General features: G+C 41.5%; 1 protein-coding gene across 2 annotated transcripts in view; it reads left to right on the forward strand.

Annotated features, from left to right (window-relative positions):
* The first annotated feature begins 3,315 nt into the window (after nucleotides 1-3,315).
* JMJD1C (jumonji domain containing 1C) overlaps nucleotides 3,316-20,471 on the forward strand; it is a 159,632-nt gene continuing 142,476 nt past the window's right edge. For both annotated transcript variants that reach the window (XM_066554271.1, XM_066554272.1), the window contains exon 1: nucleotides 3,316-3,456. In XM_066554271.1, the coding sequence (XP_066410368.1) occupies nucleotides 3,316-3,456 (141 nt within the window). The remainder of the gene's footprint in view (nucleotides 3,457-20,471) is intronic.

A 20,471-nucleotide genomic window follows, 5' to 3' on the forward strand; every position in this document is an offset into this window, starting at 1 on the left:
TGAGTTTGTCCACAGTCAATTTCCCAAGAGAAGCTCTCCTTCCCTGGGGCTCAGCCTAGAGCTCTTTTGTTTTCTTTTTTTTGTGGACTTCTACCAGCCTGAAGGTGTCAGCTCTATTTTGTTGTTGCCTATGGGCATCTGGCTCTGGGTGTTCCTCCTGAGCTCCAGCAGGATGATTCCTCTGGTCTTTTCAGAGTAATCTACAAGAAGAGGCTTCCTTATGCCACTTTTTTCAGAAGATACATCAATTCATAACATCCCTAATCCTTTAAATCCTGTGAATTATGATCCTTTGACTTTTCAGTTCAAAAATTCCTTAATATTTATCAAACAAATAAGGGAGGTGTTGCTTTGAAAGGGGAGTTAATATATTGGTTTGATGCTTGCAAAGGCTTCTGAAAAAGGAAGAAATCCTACTGGAGTGTGGTAGGGCACAGAGTGTTTACAAAGTCAATGTCTAAGCTATTTTCAGGCCTTGGCCCACAGCACCATGACTTAGTTTTGTTGAAGACAGAGGTTCTGAGTTGATTTATAGTTGATTTACTCATATCCTGAGCATTTAGTGCTCTTCCAATTTCTTCACAGGGAAACAAGGACAGAAGGAAGCAGCAATGAAGAAATGGATAAGTGAAGAGAGACGAATAAAGTAAGTTGCTGGAGGTGGAAAATGTTCAGCAACCTGTGGGTCTCGTAGGCTGTTCCACCTGAACATAGTAATTTTGACCTTCCTAAAGTACCTATGGGTTAAAAAAGCTGCTCCAAGCGGATTAAGTGAAAGATAGAAGAGCTGAGGTGTGGCTTGCTGGGGAGTGAAGCTGCCCTGCAGTATGTCAAGGCTTTCCCTGGTCTGTCTCAGTGCTGTTGTGGGGAGCAGGGTAAAGCCCTGCCCATCTCACCTGGCATCTGGGAACTGAGAGCTAACCATGGCAATTGCCACCTAAATGTCCATGTTACTTGATCTTACTGATATTTTCAGGTGATTAACAAATATAAAATGGTTCTGCATTGAACAATAGCCTTCTGTGAGTTCTAATCTATAAAAAACCATATCTCCAAAAAATAATTCTAGTGTCAGTGCCTTGAAGTGATTTTTTGGAACAAATTAAAAATATTTGATTCTTAACAGTTTGTTGTTCTGTGATAAATTCACAAGTTCAGTCTATTAGAATCATGTAAATTGGCATTTTGGGGTATATTTTATGTTTTATTGCACATTAATGTCATTTAATTGTATAGTTCAATAATATCTCAAATTACTTTTTGATTAAACAAGAGGGAATGAATACGAGTATTTTGATATGATTAATATTTATTTAGTCAGTTTTTTAACTTCTCCTTATTCCCTTTATGGATAACTGCCCAGTACTTACATAATTTTTCTTCTTTCTGCAAGACTGCAGTACACTTTTGTTGGTTGTAGCATTACCTTGGAACATGAATAAAGATCTCATTTAGCTCAAATGCACTATGGTTCTGCTTCTGCAGCTTCTAAAGTGCACAGCTCCATCCATTCTAGCCTGGGATGCCAGGCATCTATAGGTTCCAGTATGAATGTTATGTGTTGTAAATTATTCTAATCCTGTGAACAAACTTGTCATGGTGAATGATGAATTAATTTCTTTTTTCGTTTGTTTTCTGTTAATTAACTTCTCTTGTACCAGAAGTTATTTGTTCCACTAAAATATACAGGAATGTGAGAAGTTGGCAATCTTGATTTATGGCTTTCACCTCATAATCTATTTTTCAAAAATGCACTACTCAAATTTGCTTTTAGTGCTAGATGTGAGATCATTAACCTGCTCTCTTGAGGGCAAGCATACCAGTAAAGGCAGGCAGAAGTTCAGGAAAGCTACACCTCCAGATAACGTGAAGGAAAAACTCTTCCAATGCAAACATGGCATTACCACAGAATGGCTACAGGAGCCATGGAAAGAACAACAAACCCACAACCACTGCTCCAGAACGTGGCTGCACGGCTCCTCAGGGGCTGCAGCCCAAGGTCTCAGCGCCTTCTGAGTCTGTGAGCTGACTTCTTGGATATGCACGGATTGCTGGCATCCAACAGAACTCAACGGTGTCTTCTAGGGCTGAAGTGTGCTGTCCCTAAAAGCCTCTGAGGGATTAAACTGACATGACATTCCCGGGGCGTTCTGTAGGGAACTGCCCGTTCCCTGCAGTAGGGAAAGGTGGATGGATTGGATGGGTGTCTTTGTTGAACTCCCCAACAGACTTCAGGGGAGAAGGTGCTGCAGGTGGCAGACCTGGTCCTGCCTCTCCCAAACCCTACAGGGCTGGGACATCAGCATGCTGGTGCCTGGCTCTTGGGATGCCCTTGCCAGCCTGGGCTCTCACAGAATGGGTCAGGCTCGAAGGGACCACAGGGGAGCACTGGTCCAACCTCGCTGCTTGGCAGGGTTGTCCTGGGTGACATGGCACAGGGGTGTGTCCGGACACATCTAGAGTATCTCCAGCGAGGCAGGCTGCACCCTCTCTGGACAATCTGTTCCGGTCTCATTGGCACAGTGATGAAGTTCTTTCTCTTCTTCTGGTGGAACTATCACAGCAACACCTTGCCTGTCTCTTCGTGTCCTATCGCCTGGTGCCACCGGGGAGAGCCTGGTTCCATCTTCCTGGTACCCCGCCTTCGCACATTTATGTACGCTAATGAGCTCTCGGAGTTGTGCGCCTTGAGCAGGGTGTGGGTGAGCCCGCGGAGGACGGACAGCGCTTCTTCCACCGAGGGAAGTACCCCGGAGAGGCCGTGCCCGAGCTGCCGCCGTGGCACCGGAGGCACGGAGCGGGTACCCCGTCAGTGTCACATCACGGCGGGGCTGCTCTCGGGGGGCGCCGGGGCAGCAGGTGAGGGTCGTGCCGCCCCGGCCGGGGCTGGGCAGGGGGCGACGGGACGAGCCCCCGCGGGGTCCCGGTGCCACCCCAGCGGCCGCGGACTCTTTGCCGCGCTGCGGCCGCTAGCCCCGCGCTGCCTGGCGGAGGGAGACGTCGCGCGGCGTCGGTCTCCATGGCAGTGGGGCTGCGTGGGCGGAGTGGTCGGGGCCGCAGCGCGGCGGGCGGGCGCGCGCGGGAGAGAGGGAGGGAGGGAGGAGGTGAGGGAGGGCGCGCGCACCCCCGGCCCGCCCCCGCCCCTCGCTCGCTGTTTGTGTCGGGCTGTGGCGGCGGCGGCGCGGCCGAGGGGCTCCGACCCTCCCGCCGCTGCGAGCCCGAGAGCCCCGCGCCCGTCCCCGCCCCACGCCCGCCATGCGCGGCCCCTAGAGCAGCGGGCTCGGCGGCTGGTGCGGTGCCTGCGCGGCGGCGGCCATGGCGGTGGAGACGCGGCCGGAGCTGGTGGGGAAGCGGTTCCTGTGCCTCGGCGGCGAGGAACCGCCGGAGAGCGGGCGCTGGCGGGCTGGGGTCATCCGCGCCGTGTCCCAGCGGGACTCGCACAGCCCCGACCTGGCGGTAAGAGCCGCGGCTCGGGCCGGGCCGGGGGCTGCGGCGGGGGGCGGCGGGCCCGGCGTGACACGGCCCCGCGCCCGGCCGGGCACAGTGACGTGGAGCCGGGGTCACGGCTGGCGCCAGGTGCGGATCCTCGCGGCGTGCGCGGCCGCTCCGTGCCCCGGCCCGCGGGGCGAGACGGCCGGTGCCCGGCCTGGCCAGCGGGGGACAATCGGGCTGCCCCCGGAGCAGCGGGGGAGAATGCGGCTGATCCAGGGGAATGCAGGAACTGCCGCCGCGTAGCACTGTCCGACTGGGTCCAGCGCGCTGGTGAACGTTGTTATTAAAAGAATGTCATTGTTTCCCTTCCTTTCATGCCCGCTGTCAGTGTTTTCCTAAGGGGTGTAGGAATGTGCGTGTAGGTTAGCGAAGGAGCCAGGATATGTGTGTGCTCTGTTGTGCTCAGACACACTCTCGCTGTGGGGGGGAAACACGGCCAGGATTTCCTTGGGTTGGTGTTCTGAATGCATAATCTGTAAAATGGAGTTTTATTGTGCTCCCCGGACTTCGGCGTTATATTGTTCGTGAATTCCGCAGTCACAGGAGTGCTGTGTTACCTCTGTGGTTGTCTCCTGCCATGTTTTTATGTCGTTTGGTGTTTCTGAAAGCACATTTAAAAATATCACGACTATGTAAATGGGCATTACGTAGGCTGAAAAAAGGAATCACCGGACTGCGCTGGGCAATCCATATTGCTGCTGGCAAGGGGGAGGCGTTCACAGCCCGACACTGATCGGGGTGGAATGTTGCCTTTTTTACAAACTCATCAGGCAAACAATTGCCTGGTATTAGAGATTATCGATTGCTTAGTTCGAAGTGTGAATCACAGAATTAAGAACTCTTGGTTTTGTTCGTTCCAGACTTTAAGCTTTGTTTCAAAAACAGAAAGTGGACTTGAGATGCTACTTTTTTGCTATAGTCTGGGTTAGTTTTCTTGATTGTTTGGTTGGTTTTGTTTGTTTTTTTGTTTTTGTTTGGTTTTTTTTTTTGCATGCTGTTCTGGATTTTTTCCCATTCTCCAGCTATAATTCACGGAGCCCTTGAATTTAATCTCATAAGTTCATGCCCTTCTTTATGAAATGGTTTGTGTTTTCAGCCTTTGGCTATATGTGAGAATCGTCTAGAACACTATTTTTAGAAGCTATTTTGGATGTTACTCTTGCAGGGCAGTCTCTAGAATCTATATACAGTTATGGAAACACTGAGTAAGGTTTAAGGAGGTATTTACTAACATTTACAAGTCAGAGCCATAATTTGTAAACTCTAGGGGCAGAGCTGACATAAAGAGAGAAAGTCATTTCAGGGGCTCTGTCTGTTTTGTTAAATGCATGCTGCCGATTGTACAAACTTGTTCCTCTTGTTGACTTTGGTGTCTGTTTTTCTCTTCAGATGCTCTTTCTTTACAATTCTTGGTAATTTAAGGAAGAACTGTCACGTTTCAGCTGGTTTTTGAGGCAGGATGACTAAGGGTATGCTTATGTGTTGTAGTGAAGCACCATTTGCATAGATCCAAAGTACCTGAGAAGCAGGATGGATGCTCCAGCATTTCAGCCTGGGTGCAGTGCAGTGCTAACGTGGCCATATTCCTTCTGGTGTTCAAGATAGCTGCACAGCACTGCATTATGCTATGTACATACACTCCCAGTCACCTACGAGCGCTGGAAGCCTGGGAAGGTCTTGAAAAGAATTTCTAGGTCTAAAGAGATGCAGTAGTACTTAACTACTGGAACATCATTGCCCTCTTTAAAGTGCAGCATTTGGGGTTTGTGTTATATGTTCTCTGCCCCCACAGCACTAAGAAGTGGATAGAGGAAAACATGATAAGGTTTCTTTAAGCAACAGGTAATTTCTGCAGGTTAGACTCTGTTTCTGCATTTATAATGAACATTAGCTTCTTGTTAGTCGATATTTGCTAATGTGATGATCCTCTTCCCCTGCCCCCAGCAAAGGACAAGGATGTTTTTCTGTTAGCCCTGTTCTATGGGTGCTATCCTAGCTGGAGTAACTACTGCTCTTATCCTTCCATGGCTTTTGTTTTGAGGTGGCCATTCCTGTAAATAGGTCCCAGACCCTTCTGCTCCCTGTCACTCGAGTGGAGCAGTAATTCTTGTTGACAGTTTCATTGCTGCCCACAGGGTGCAGTAGGAAAATGTTGAAATTGACTTTTGTCAATTTTGTGTTTTCCTGGTCCCACAAGAGCGGCATGTATGAATGAAAAATGCAGAAGCTGCCCTGAGCCACAGGACAGGAGGAGGGCAGCAGTGGGCATTTCAATGTGAATTGCAACTGGCTGGAACTGAGTTACCTCCTAATCCTGGCTTTGGAAGGAAGTGCTATTTGCATTGACTTTGTGTCTTTTCTTCCTGAGTAAGCGTGAACCCCCCAGTCAATTTCAAGCAGTTTAAGAACAGGGAGATGTTTGAGAAAGACTGCCTTCCCCTAGTCTGTGAAAATTGATACCTGAGAACCCTCTCCCCAAAAAACCATAAAAGCAAGGAGGTCATGGCATTTGGTGTTCTCCTGGAAGTGAAGAGGTAATCTCCAGCTGGCCAGCCAGCGTGCACCCAGCCTGAGAGCAGCTGCAGCATATGCTGTCTGTCTTACCCCATTCAGACATAGGTGATGGAATGAGAAGGTGGGTTTAAGGGCATGACAAAGAGCTGAGCATTAATGGAAGTGTGAGAGCAAGCCTCAGTGTGTGCCTGTGGGAATAAATGGACAAATGGGGAGTTTTATGGGGTGCAGGAGCTCAAGGAGACATGGGCAAGTTTAGAGGCAACTCAGGTAATTAATGTTAAGTGGCCACAGGGCTTATAGGAGCAAATCCAGAGGAAACTGAGCTTCATTAGTTCTGCTGTAAACAGAACTACTCATTAAATCAGGAACTCCAGACCTGAAGGCTAGACTAGCTGCTCTCCACCTTTGAGCAGGGAAATCAAAAGGTCAGTTTTCGTATGCTGCTAAATTTGTTTTATGATTGTATTTTTATAGATAAATTAATTATTATTTTCATTGAAATTATTGTCCTGGTAGAAAAATGTAGGAAAGAACTCAATTGTCTGGTATTTTCCTCCTGCTAAGTCTTCCCTACTCCATTAGTGTACTAAGTAAAATAAAAAATATATTAAATAACTCTTTCCTTATACTTTTCATGACTGCAATATAGCTGATATGCAAGATCTTTTTTATAATGTATTTCTTTACAAAGAAAGAAACCACTGTGAAAGTATCTTTTCTCCCACTGCTTTATAGAAATTTTGCCTTCCTCAGCTTTCCTATTAATTCACCACTAGTGGGGAATATGGTGAGAACAGCTGGCACTGGTTGTGAGTGCTGTTGGTCTCCTGGAATATGAATGCTCTTGCCATTACATGAGACCCTCCATGCCAGGATTTGGAAGCTGTGCCTCTTAGTCATCCTGTAATGCTTACAGATGTTGTAAACACCTGCCATACAGGTATAATGTGTGCAATGTAGAAAATCTAATCCAGGAGTTTTCTTCCTGGTTTTCATGGTCTGAGCTTTATAAATTAGACCCCTTGATCTTTCTTGGACATTGTTGTTGCATGCAAAGCATTTGTTTAAAAATCAAAGCAAGGACAGAAGTTTGATATATGGGTTTGTGTGTGTATATGTGCGTCTGTTTCGTAGCCATTGAGAGAATTCATTGCTATTTTTCAGCCTCACACCAAGTGTTGTTAGAGGAAACTGGGAGCTGTGTTTTTCCTTCCTTCTAACTGCCTGGAAAAGCTTGTGTGCTGCTCTGATTACAGTGATAACTCTGGGCAAATAAAGAAATGGCCAGGAGGAGAGAGGTGGAGTCAGTGCCATATGATCTCCCTGCTCTTTACTGTCCCATAAGAATTGCTTTCTGGGCCATAGGTTGCAAAACTTTGATGTGGTGATGAAAGAGAAAATGGAAGTAAACATACAGTGTGCAACTCTTAATAAAGGAACATCTCATTAATTTTAAAATACTGAAATCTCAGTAATCTGTAAGTTCTGGTTTATTGATGCATGAATTTTCTGCCATGATGCACATGGTTTGGAAGACAGCATAAAAATTGAGTTGGTAGTCTTTAATGAATTATGATGGGCAGACTACCATCTAATAATTGTGCATAGGGAAATGTATTGTGGCAATAAATCACCATGTCAGATACTCTTCATAAAAGCCTAATTATTAATGATAGTTTGAAGCAGCGGTGTGATTTTTACAGTAAAGTCAGTAAGATATAATGCTGTAAACAATACACTAATACTTTTGGTGAATTGTAGTTTTTTGGTATCTCGTAATTGGTAATTTACAAACAGGCAATTGTTAAAAATTCAATAAGTCTGGTAAAACCACTTGAAGAGAATATCAGCAGATTGTGCATCTGTTTTAACTGAATTTGTCTCCATTTAAAAGTAAAGTGGCAGTTTGCAAAATGTAATGAAAATTTACTACTACTGTGTTGCACTTAATATGAAAATAATTTTAAATAATTTTGGATAATTGGAAAAAAATATATATTTTAGACAAGTACTCGATGTTCTGATTAGTTTCTCACTAAATGATGAAGTTGAATTTGCCTTCACTGTGTGTGGAGCTGCTCTTACCTAGTCTTTTTACAAACTGTAATTGTTTTCATCTTCTTGCTTCTGCATTCCCAAGGTTTATGAATGGGATCTGTCTTTGTCATAGAGGCACAGACTTGCACTTCTGTAGGTTACACTTGGTTCCTGCCATATATTGATTTTTAGTACAGTGTGTTGCATATTGTCCTCTGTTTTCCTTTTGCTAAGATATAATATTATAAGGAGAAAGTGCATGTGTTATTTTTTCTAACAAATTTGAGCTGGTCTGTTGAAAATGAAATTTCTTTTTTCATTCCTTACTATTGAAGTATGTGCTCTGCAGCTTTGACTTGCTAGCCTTGACATAAACTGGAAGACACAGAAAAATCTTCAGTAAAATTATTGTAGAAAGTAAACAAATAAATATGCTTCAAACTAGTCGTGCACAGCTTGTTGGTGGTTAATGGAATTTAAAAATTCTGTGTTTCTGTACTAGCATCTGGGTTAAAGATGAAGAGCAAGTTGTTGATGAGGATCCTGTCACGTTATTTCCTTCAGCTATTGGAGATGACACTAAAGACATGCCAGAGTTTATCACATCACTGCTGCCTCTGAATGAAGGAATGTTGTTGTAGGATGTGTTTTGAATCTGGTTTGAAAGGAGTGGGAGAAGCTCAAAATTCGGCAGGGATTTAGGCCTTTTTCAGTTGTTTCTGCTGTTCTGTATCAGTGTTGATGCCAACAAGAGTCTTGTAAGTTTGGTGTGTGTCAGCTGGCCAGTCTTTTCTTGGCTAAGCTGTAAAGAAAACTTCCTATTTCCTTTTGTGTTTCCAGTAAGGTTGAGCTTGTCATCCTGTGTCTGTGAATGTCGCCTCATGTGTATTCCAGAGATAGTTCAGGAAGGAGTATCTCTTTCATAGTAATTTGACAAAAAGATCAAACAGAGGAGTAGTCCTATGAAACTGACTGCAAGGATTCAGTGCTTTATACTCTGCCCTTCCCTCTTCACTTCTCTTAGTAAAAGAAACCTGAGTATGATGTAGATCAATAGGTAAATGTACCTGCACTGATGGATTTTGAGTAAAGTTTGTTTGAATGTCAGGATTCCAGAGAGAGTTTAGGTGTCCTGAGCTAGGGACGAACCATTTAATTTGTTGCCTAGTTGCAAAGTAAGCAACAGTGAACAAAGTATGGAAAAAGAAAGGTTTTATCCTCTTTCAGGAGGTTCTTAGGAAGAGATATCAGATATTTTCTTAATTAAAAAAATTGCTCTTGCCTTTTATATGTTTAGTGTATAAATACAGTATTATTCCACATTTGTGTTACTTCAGATTTTTCTTCTTCTGGAACTTTGTGTGAATCTTCAGAGCTGTCTGAAAGCATGGCCTAGCCATCATAAAGAGTTGTAAAAAATGAGCAACTATTTTATAAGAAATCATTCTTCTTGTGCACCTTCCAAGATCTCTGAACCTGCTTGAGAACAGCAGAACTGTTATTTAATATTAAATAGAATGAATTTTAAAAGTGGTCCTTGTGAAATTTGGCCAAAAATCAGCTCAGCCTTCTTCTAATCCTACTATCAGTGAGCTGTAGAGATGCTCAGTTCCATCAGGGATCTTGAATCTTTACTGGGATTAGGCTTGACTTTCCCATTCAGTTGGACTTGGTAAACTGCTGTTCTTTTGCTGAAAAAAAGCAGGTGCAGATCATCTGAGAAGTTCAGCTGAAGTTGGCAGCGAGTGTTTGTCTGGGAAGAGACACACACCTCTGTGACTCCACTGCTGTGCTCTGGGCTTTGACATCCCATGTTGCTTCAGGGAGGGTTTCCCTCCTCCCCTGCTAGTAGGGACTGAGACCTCTGTTTGTAACCAGCCTGTTCTTGGAAACTGGTGGAGAATTCTAAGCTAAACTAATGCTGTATTGCTTCATTATATTGATTCCTCCAGAAAGTTACTGTTGTTAGTTGATGTTGTACCTGTGTACCACTAATTTTCAGTGTTATAAGACAGAATGAGAGCAGGGGATCCAGATGAGCATCAAGGATTTTGCTGTGTTTTGCTTTCTAGTAATTTTCTTTAAAATACTATTTTACTTAAAGCAGCTGTTGCTGTGTTTCAGAATTGAGTGGAATGAAGCAACTTGATTTGCTCCTGAGGAAGTTACTTATGTACATACAGCAACTGGCTTTGAGCTAATTCATGAGCTCTATTTGGAGCTTCATGGGCACAGAAGGTGCAGGATGAGCATTAAAAGCGTCTAGCTTGATCCTCCAGTGGCAATGTTTTGAGAAGTTTTGAAGACTGTGGTTCCACAGACATTTCTCTTGGTGGCACTGCTGGCTTAATTTTTTTTTAACCCTGAACAGTTTCCTGATCCTTCACCGTATGGCACTTGAAGCAGTTGTACTGAGGCTGGAGATGGTATGGGATCAGTCCGAGGGCAGGAGCAGCTTAAGGTGGAACTGTGTCCAGGAGAAATGTCTCTGGACCGTGGCCTGAATGAAGTTGAAAACTGACTTAAATACTTTTGAGGGTTGTATGCAGTAACTAGTAGATGTGTTCAGTTGTATTAATGGTACTTATTCACATAATATGACTAATTTCTTCTTTCAGCTGAATAAAGAAATAAACGTTCACAATAGCGCATGACATGATCATTTGATGTCTGCTGATGCAAGACTTACTTACAAAAGCAAGTTTTGGAAGAATAGATGTGAAACTAAATGCTCTGAGAGAAACCTAAGCATCTAGATGTGTGTTAAAATGCATAAACCTCTGATGACTCAGTAAAGTGTTGCCTATAGTATTTCTGCATCAAGGAAGATCTTTTTGAGTGTGTTGAACAGCACCACAGCTGATGCAGATGTTGAAATGATTGCAGTGAGGCTTCACTGCAGGTAACTCAAGTAGACACTGCTGACTTATTATTTGGGTTGGCTCACCATGGTTTTAGTTTTTGGCTAAGGGACCAGGGCTCTTCAATCAAATGATGGTTTAAAATCTGAATTTTGATTACTCTGTGAAAAAGAGAGCACTTGCTGAGTCATTGCCAGGTGGTCCAAGTCAAATCTCTTCAGTCCTGCATGTCTGGTGAGGAGGGACTGGAAAAGCTGTATTTTGGAGGAGTGTTGGCAAGGACAGTTCATTTTGAAACATTCCTCCAGCTGATTTCCTTATTTTTTTGTTTTTCTTGGCTTGTCTTCTTTCCTAAACGTGGAATGTAAATTTACTACCTTTCAAAAACAAACAAAGCGGCCTAAAAGCCAAAGTCAAGCAGACAAAGGAACGTCTTGGGGTAATAATAGAAAATATGTGATCTAAACTGTTCAGTCAGTATAGAAAATCTTGGAGAAGGAAAACCAGGAAATGGTATTGATGTCTTGGGCTGGAGTTTCTCATTAATCTGTACTTTTTTTTGCACCTTAATTCTTCATACAACATGACTTGAAGACTTCAGTTTGTCAGCCTTGGTTTTCATCAAAGACAGGAGCAGGAGCATCCAATCAAGACATGGTGCAAGCAGCTTTTAGAGGGCAGGTTAATGAGTTTTAGGCTGTAGACTCTTGGTGAGATTTAAAGAGTTAGGAGCTAACAGTGGTCTAGTTGCCAACATTTTAGTCAAAAGTACAAAAGCTGTTATAATTGAAGACTGAATGGAATGAGGTGCTGTGGCCTTCAGAGCTGTTGGGATGCTTTGTTGTCAAACCTCTACAATTCTCGCACAGGGCTGCACTTCCTCAGTGTTTTTTAATAGGGATTTGGAAATCAGGGACTTCATCCATCTGAGGACTTTGAGGTTTGTAGCCCTTCCTGGGTTTCTCATAAATGAATTAGTGGGAAATCTTTTTGAATCTATGTGAACTTCTCAAAAGCCTGTGACAAAGAAGGGTGAGGCTTTACCTGTGCATCACAGTCAGGATTCCCTTCTGTTGTTTCAGATATGCTTTGGTCCCTGCATTGAGAGGTACAAGTCCACAGTCACCCCTTTTTTGCCATTCATGATTTTTTCATTGTTTTTGCATGGCACTCAGGATTTTATTAGCTCTGCTCTGTGACTTCATGTTTGTCTCCTGGAGCTTATAAATGTGGCAATTCTCCTTCACTATTTCTTAACCCAAGAGAAAAGGAGGTATCTCTTCTGTCAGTCCCCACCTACCCTGTCCAAATAAATGTCTCTTTGAACTAGATTATTCCAAAGAGTGCAGTTGGTTTGCTTATCTTAAATGGCTCTGCACCAAGATGTGTATCTTCATGCGATTCCCTTTCTGCAGGTTGTTCTGAACAGATTGAATTTAATATTGTAGAGTTAATTTTTTTTCAGGAAATGAGGTAACATTATAAATTAGTTTTAAATTTTTAAAAATTGTAATTTATTTCTTCACTGGAGTATATAATTGATATTTCTTTTTAGTTTTGCTACCAAAATTGTCTATTGCAGGTGCATTTACATTTAGTATACCCAGATGTTGGTCAGACCTTGGTGGTAATCTATTTAATAGCAGTTTAACAGTGAGTAAGATAAAAAACAATGTGGAGATGATAATGAAATATTTCTGGCTTGCTAACTGTTAATTCAGGTGTGCTGTCCTAAATACACCCGAACCTCCTATATATTGTCATATTTTAAAATTTGTATGTAGGTCAGAATGTGATATGTGAATATTTTTAGATAATGTCATGATCACTTCTCAATTAAATAGGTAGCTTTTCTGTGTAATGGTGTACTTACCTCCTTCTGTGTGATCTTTTAGAAGAGATAATACATTTTGACTCATTTAAAGGAAGTTCAATTTGTTTTTATAAATAGAAAATGTTTCAAGTGCTTTGTTACTTTGTAGTATTTTTTCCTTTAAAAGTATGTAGTCTAAATTAATCCATTTCTTTTGTTACTGATTGCTTTTACAAGATTTCAATTTAGTGAGTCAGGCCTAGGACTATAGAAAATGAAAAATCTTGTTTAATAAATTATTCATTGACTAACTTTATGATTCCATCAGATGGTTTCTTTTAAAACTGAGTGTAGTACTTTAGTAAATGATTGTAAAGATTTTTGTATTTGAAATTAAAAGATTTGGCTTTCTGTTGATGCTTGCTGATACTGCTTGATTTGTTGGTTGGGTTTTTTTTTTGTTTTTTAAGTTCTGTAATATTGCCTTTTCAGGTAAAGTGAGATGTGTGTGTATACCTTGGCATATTTTTCCCTGTCAAATTTTTTTTGACAGTAAGTTTTCTGATGTCTGATTTAAAACTTTTTTTTTTAAACTTTTAAATGCATTTGAGCATGGCTGATGTTTCACTAACATGGCAGAATTCATTGCTGCTCAATGGCTTAGTTTCAAATGTGATACACAGGATACAAGTGTTAAGTTTGCCCATATATCACTTTTCTGCTAGAATAATGGTAGAACTTAATAGGGCTCTTCAGTTGTTCCTCTGAAACGGAGGAAGTTTGTATCTCCAGAGGGTTCTTAGGTTTGTTGGCTGAGGTAAAAGGACTGCATTCAATATCCTCTTAGGTTCTTTCCTAAGATGTGTTTTGTATTATGGTAACTACCCATTTCCAGGTGTCTGGAACCTGTGTTCCAGGAATGTTTACTGGTATACTTGAAAGAGTTTGAGGCTTCAGTTGATATAACCAATTAGCTCTATGTCTGTATTTTTCCTTCCTTTTTTACAGAAGTCTGGTTTTGGTCTTGGTCTGCCTTTTAGGAAGTATGTCTTCAGTTAAGAAGAGGACAATGTAAGGACATGCAGAATGGCTCTCAGGAATCTTATGATTTGGTTTATATAGTGCTTGGAGGCAGGAAAGAATGAAAAAGAACTTTTATTTTTCTTCCTTTTTTTTTTTTCCTCTCTTTTTTCCCTGAAAAATTTTATCAGTTCTTGAGCTCTTTAATCAGGACTTTGTATGAAAAGACTGAGCAGGCACATACATGGAGGCACAGAGTTTGTGGTGATTGGGAGTGGGGCTGTGGCTGAGCCTCATCCCCAATGGGCCACAGCTGTGAGAAGCAGGGGAGCAGCATTGAAGGCAATGAGCCATGGAGTGCTGAGGTGTGCTGGCCAATCACACAGGGAACAGAGGGCACACAGGTGCAATGCATCAACATGAGGGCATTACAGTTTGGGGCTAAAGAACAGGGTGGGCACAGACCTGAAGCCTTCTGAGCTGGTAAGGTGTTACTGTGTATGGGTTGAAGCTTTCTGAAATTGTTCAATGGTTTTCTGTGTTTTGTGGCCATCTCAACTGTGACATGTGCTGTGCCACACAGACTGGAAGGTATGGGTCAGCCAACAGAGGAGGCAAGGGAAGAAGAGAGGACTCTGATGGTTTGAATGCACAACCCCTTATGTAGTTTGATGTAAATTGACAAAAGGAAGGCTCCTCCTGTCTGCACAAAAGGCAGTATTCCTTCCTGGGGGGCTTCTGGCTGCTCTAGGTCCATTCTCTAGCACAAAGAAATATTAAGAAATTTGTAATCAAGGGAAGTCTAAATGTTGAAGTTCAGTACCTGAATTGATAGCTTTACTCAAACCTAGTGGTTTCTTAAGCTCAGGAAAAAAGAACATTTCAAAAAGCATTGATTACTTAAGATCAGAGCAGAGACATGAAGCTGGTATTGCTGTGTAATTAATTACAGCTTGGGCCATGTGCACTTCTTGTTCCTAAAGCTGTCAGTTTGGTATTTCTTATGTCAGTTGTAGAACTGAGGGGGTTTTTGTGGCTGCTCTTAATTGCTTTGTTTACTTCTCTTTCCAGGCCTTAGCTGTATCTGCTTGTTATTTGTCAGCTCTTACTGCAAAGGGAGGCTCACTTGTAACATAGCAGGCATGTGCTGCTCTTCTGGGACTGCATGTGCAGGACAGAGAGCCTGAGCTCAAACCTCACTTAGAATTGCAGAGTTTCTGGGATAGAGAACTATAGGCTGGTGGTCTGAGTAACGTGGATAATGACACAGCAGCATAATTTTGGAAGTTAAGAAAGTTTCTGGAAAGTTAGGTCTTGGAAACTGCTTCCTTAAAACACATTGTGGTGGAGGGACGTGGTGCTTGATGCTGTGGTAGGTTTAGACTACTTGTGGCACACAGAAAAATGGTTTGGAGTGTGTCTGTGCTAATGCACACACATTTTCTCTGAATATGTGCTGCTTGATTGGCTTCCCTTTCAGCTGACTTTTTTAGTCTCAGATTTTAAGAAAAGCTGCTGTTGAATTCTTTTAGTTATGAGAACTCAAGCAGACAGGTAGCCTTGAAGGGGATTAGTTTATCAGATGTCTGGTAAAGTGCAAACTCTTTCTGCAGCTTTATCCACCTTCAGGCTATTCAAGTGTGAATATCAATCTTAATGTCTGAACCAGTGAGGCTACAGAATTAACCTTTTTCTTTAGTGTGTAGAAGTTGGTGGTTTTTTCCCCTTTGGGCCTTAGAAGACAGTGATGTCTAACTTAAATATGTGTTTTGCTGAAAGCTACTTTTAATTAATACCAGGTGTTTTTTCACCACATCAGTATTCCATACCTTTCTTTATTGGGCCTGTCAGCTGGGCAGTGGCAACATGAGGTTTGGAACTGCAGGCCTGCCTATTAGGCAAGCAGCCAGCTCACCATCAGTACAGTGTATGGATTTGCAAGTCATTTGGTTTGCAAGCCTCATAAGAAATTCATTTGTGGCCAGAAACATCCAGATCCTCTGAAATTTGTCAGTAGCTGAAAGTTAATAAGGAAATCTTGACTGGGAAACATGCTTAAAAATTATGTATATGTGCTTGTGTGTATATATACACACACCTAGAAACAATAGTAGAAAGTAATAAATTTGTGTGGTGGTGATATATTACCTACTAGTATTGGCATTTATGGTGATAAAAACTAGAGATATTTAATAAGAAAATTGATATATCTGCCTTGCAACAGAAGTTGAAAATTGCTGCTGTAGTATTTGTGCAATGGACTGTGCAGGCCTTTCCTCTGCTCTGCTTTATTGGCTTTGTTGCTTGTGAGAGCTGAGGGGGTGGAATTTGTGGTCTATGGCACTTGAGTAGTGGTGAAGGTGTGGGGAGCAGTAAGCATGGATGTGGGGCAGTGCATGCTCTTAAATTGTGCTGTGAAGTCTATTTCTTTATGGTTGCTTCTGTGCAATCCTTTTATCTGTTTTCTACCACTACTGACATTATCTAAAATAGAAACTACTTACTCAAATAATCTGATGCAAGATTTTACTAACTATCTGGAAGATTTACTAACAATCTGGAAGAAAATGAAGTCCTGTTTTAGCAGTCATGCCAAACTTTCTAAGGTGGTTAGTCTGTGACACTGGTTTGAGCTTGCAGTGATCTTTAACTTAAAGTGTATGTGCATTATGGGAGATGCACTCCTGAGGAAAAGCATACAATTAAAATTTTTCTACAGGTTGCAATGTATGAAAGTAATTTGCAAAGAAGTCTTGAAACAATTTCATAGAACACTTAATATCACAGTCATTGCAACTAGAAGGCATTGCTGATGTGCTTTGAATTGAGTGCTGTTAGATAATATCCCCATGCATCTTGCTGTATTCTATGTTTTTTCTCAGCTTCTAATTTTAGAAATATCAAACCAAGGTAGCCAGCATGAGAAAACTGGCAATGGAAAGTGTTATGCAAGGAGAAGGTGTCTTAAAATAGCCTATCAGACTGAGATCCTTCTGAATACATGAGTGAAAATTATTGACACTGCTTTTAATCTTCTCTCATCCTGTGCAAAGCACTCAATCCTGTTTAGCACCAAAGCCCCAAGTCTGTTTAGCATTTCTTGTACCCTACCAACCCAATGATGAGCTATATTTTAATTTCTCCTTAGACCATATCTCTTTATTGCATTTTTCTATGGTTAGAGTACTTCAGAATTGTCATAATCATCTAGTCCTGTCCTCACAGTTGGAAGACTCCAGTAAACCTCCTTTCCCTCAGGAAATAAGATACAGTTAGCTAACTAATAACTTTTATTTTTATTGTGAAGATCAAACCTACTGAAACTACTGATTTCTCATTTAAAAATAAAATATATAAATGCTGCTTCTGGTAATGGTAGATGGTTACACAGGACTGTTGGCTCTTGGCTTTTATGGGCACTAAATTGATTTAGTAGTGGTGTATTTTTGCTGAAGATGATCTGATGGGTTGGCAATAAATTGATTTAGTAGTGGTGTATTTTTGCTGAAGATGATCTGATGGGTTGGCAATAAATTGATTTAGTAGTGGTGTATTTTTGCTGAAGATGATCTGATGGGTTGGCAGTGGTTAACTTCAAAAATGGAGTTGTGAGTATGTGATTTTTGTTTGTCTGAGGGTAAGACTGAGATGTTCCAGGGCAAATAGACTGTGTATTGCACAATAAACTTTGGCCAGGTCTGTTTTGGAATTGCTGAGATTAGGGTTTCTGTATCCATGCAACTCTGTTTGCTTTGTAGGACACTCTTTGACCAAAACCTCACTGTGGTAGGTGCTGTGCAAACGCAGAGCTAAAATTGTCACTGCTACGGAGTTTCTGAAATCCAGAGTGACAAGGAGCTGAAATGAGCTTATAATGATGTATTGTTTGTGTCCTGCAGCCTAACCTTTGGGAAATCTTTTGACAGAGGAGAGTAGGAGACGTTTTTGAGGTGTATAGCAAAGTAGCTCTACTGGAGTTTCTCAGTTGTCTGTCAAACATGAAGGATAGCCAGGGCTAAAACTCCAAGGTGGCAGGTTGAAATGGAATTTTCCTTTTTTTTTCCCCTTTCGTTTTTTTTTAAGGTAGCCAGTGACAGGTTCTAACTATTCATCAGAAGTGGAATTTGGCATTTTGTAGCTGAGTCTGAAGTCTTTGAAACCAAAATCCCAGTAAGTTACATTAATAAAGGAAGGAGGCAAAATGATGTAGAAAAGACAGATACTGTCATTATACAATTCTTGTATAATAGCATTGTGAGGTGCTGTGTGTGAGCAGAGTTCTGTGAAGTCCAAACTAAAAAAATGATGTAATAACTGAATTGCAAACCTAGGGGAGGACTTAAAGATACATGAGGGTAAGGACCTTGAAGGAGATGATAGAAACAAAAAGTGTTGGGATGAACACTGAAAGTTCTGTCTTAGCACAGTATGCTCGAGGTGCAAACTATGCATGTTAGTATCACTGAGGGAGTTGTAATGGGTTTTGTGACACTCACCATAGGACTGTGCTCAGCAGTCTGATTCACCTCCTATTATAAGTATGTTCTGAACTTATTTCCCCTCAGCACAGAGAATGTATTCTTCATTTCTATCCCACTTCTTTTGTTTCTGTGGTATCAACTCAGGAAATGACTTTTGAAATGGATTAAACTTGTGACTTTTGAACTCTATGCATATAATTTGTGGTCTAGGAAACTAAGTGGTAAGTGGAATGAGGTTTTTCTAATGAAAGTTTAGGTGAATACTGATCTCAAAGTTTGAGTGCTACCTCTTCAATCCTAAAGGCTTTGGAATCATTTTACTTGAATGTTTTCCTGATAGTTTATTAGACTCACCATCAGTGACATCTTGATGACAGAGGTTGATGGCAACTTGAGTTGCCAGCAGACTTTTTCATGTATCACTTGTGATGCTAGTTGTGTTTTATGTTATAGATGTAGCAAAGACGCCTTGGTTTTGGCTTTATTGTAGAGGTTTTAAGAATTGGGAGTGACAGAGGAGTTGAGTAATAATCAAATTAACCTGGATTGCCCAAATATCAGTCTCAACTGTAACAGTTGAGATCCTTTTTCTGTGAGGAGCTGACTTGATTTGTCAAGATGTCAAATTGGTCACAAGCCAAGCTTATCACTTCTGTGGGTTGCATCAAGAAAAGCAGAAGTGCTCCATATGTTCTGATCTGTATTCATTCAGTTTTGCCTAACAAAATTTTAAGTGTTAAGCAGGGTTTGTGACACCCCCTTGTTTTAACATTTCCAACCTGTAAAAGTGGTAAAACATGGTGGAATCTGGACTGTGCTGTTATTAAATGCCCTCAGGATTAAGTTCCTCATTCTTCTACAAGAGGACAACCTGTGGGAGTTGCTAGGGGAAGAAGAAGCATTGGTGTGCTTGCAGTTCTCTGAGACTTCATGCTTTTTGAATTGGGAGGGAGTATTTATCCTAATTTGATAGATTTGAACTACTATGAATATTTTATATTGACCAAGTTATTGAAACGCTTAACTGTGTGAACATATTAGTTTAGTTTAATGGGAAGGAGGAGGTGGAGGTGTCTAGGGAAAATAGGCAGGAACAGAAAGAATTTTGTGTCTTGGCAAAGAATTTGAGTGCTGTTGAGCCAGTGACTGTGTTATCCCTTGTGTTTCAGGGTTTTTTTTCCTTTGCTTTTTTGGGCTTCTTTGTTTTTAATTAAGCCTCCAGGACTGCTGTTGTAAAAGAAGATTTTTTTTTTAATTTTTTTGCCCACATTTTCAGCTCCCACTCACAAGTGTGGGTTGTAATAATTCAAGCATTTGGACTGAGATGTAGGAGTCCTGAAAATGGGTGTGCCTGAAAAAATCAATATAGCCGTAAGTATCACCACAAGATGTTAAAATAGACATTCTTTAGACTAGTTTCTCAATCTTTCTCTCATTGTGCTTAAAGAAAAACTGGAAATCAGTTTGCTTACAGGTTCCAAAAAGTGTAATCTAAAGAATCAGTGAGTAAACAAGGTAGAGCCAGTAGGTGATGAACAATACTTATGATGGGTGACAGGGCTTTGTCCAAGAGCACAATCAGAGGAATTGTATGAATAAGTTAGGTTGCAGCATCTGGGTCTCTGGGGGGAGATTTGCTGAACTATAAGTGACACCAAAACTTAGTTCTGTAACTAAACGAAATTTTTACTTTTCTTCAATTCTGTGCTCAGAGAATTGGTAAAGTTTTTATGCTTTATGGTGGGAGGGAGTCTGCCTTTTTAGGGTAAAACCTTGGTGAACCTGCAGCTTTTGTATCCTGTGCTTACAGTATGTGTATATATAGTAGGCTGTCAGTTAAAAGGGCTGCTGAGAAGGGAGGCCATCTAGATTTAGCAAATGTGTTAAGAAAAAAATAGGAGCTCTTGAAAGATGGGCATTATTGTGTGACTGTATTAGAGTATAGCCAAACCAAGATTCAAAGGTAGAGAAACCATTATTAAATATTTTGCTGTAGGTGGTTGGTAAAAAACTAGAAATGCTTTTCATCATCTGAGTCTTTGAAATAAAAGCAGCAGGGTTGAGGGGACGGGAGGAGGGAGTGAAAGAACTGCTAAAATAAGTTTCTTCTCCAGAAAAAAAAAAAAAAAAAGTTGGTTGTTTGGAACATGAAGAGGGGAGTAAAATTACTGGGTTTACGGCACTTTACTGAGTTTACGGTTTTTGGTGTTCATTTAAGTGTGTTCGTTTGTCCCTAGGCACATTTTTCCA

This window comes from Molothrus aeneus, chromosome 8 (genome assembly GCF_037042795.1).
Source record: "Molothrus aeneus isolate 106 chromosome 8, BPBGC_Maene_1.0, whole genome shotgun sequence".
Lineage (NCBI taxonomy): Eukaryota > Metazoa > Chordata > Aves > Passeriformes > Icteridae > Molothrus > Molothrus aeneus.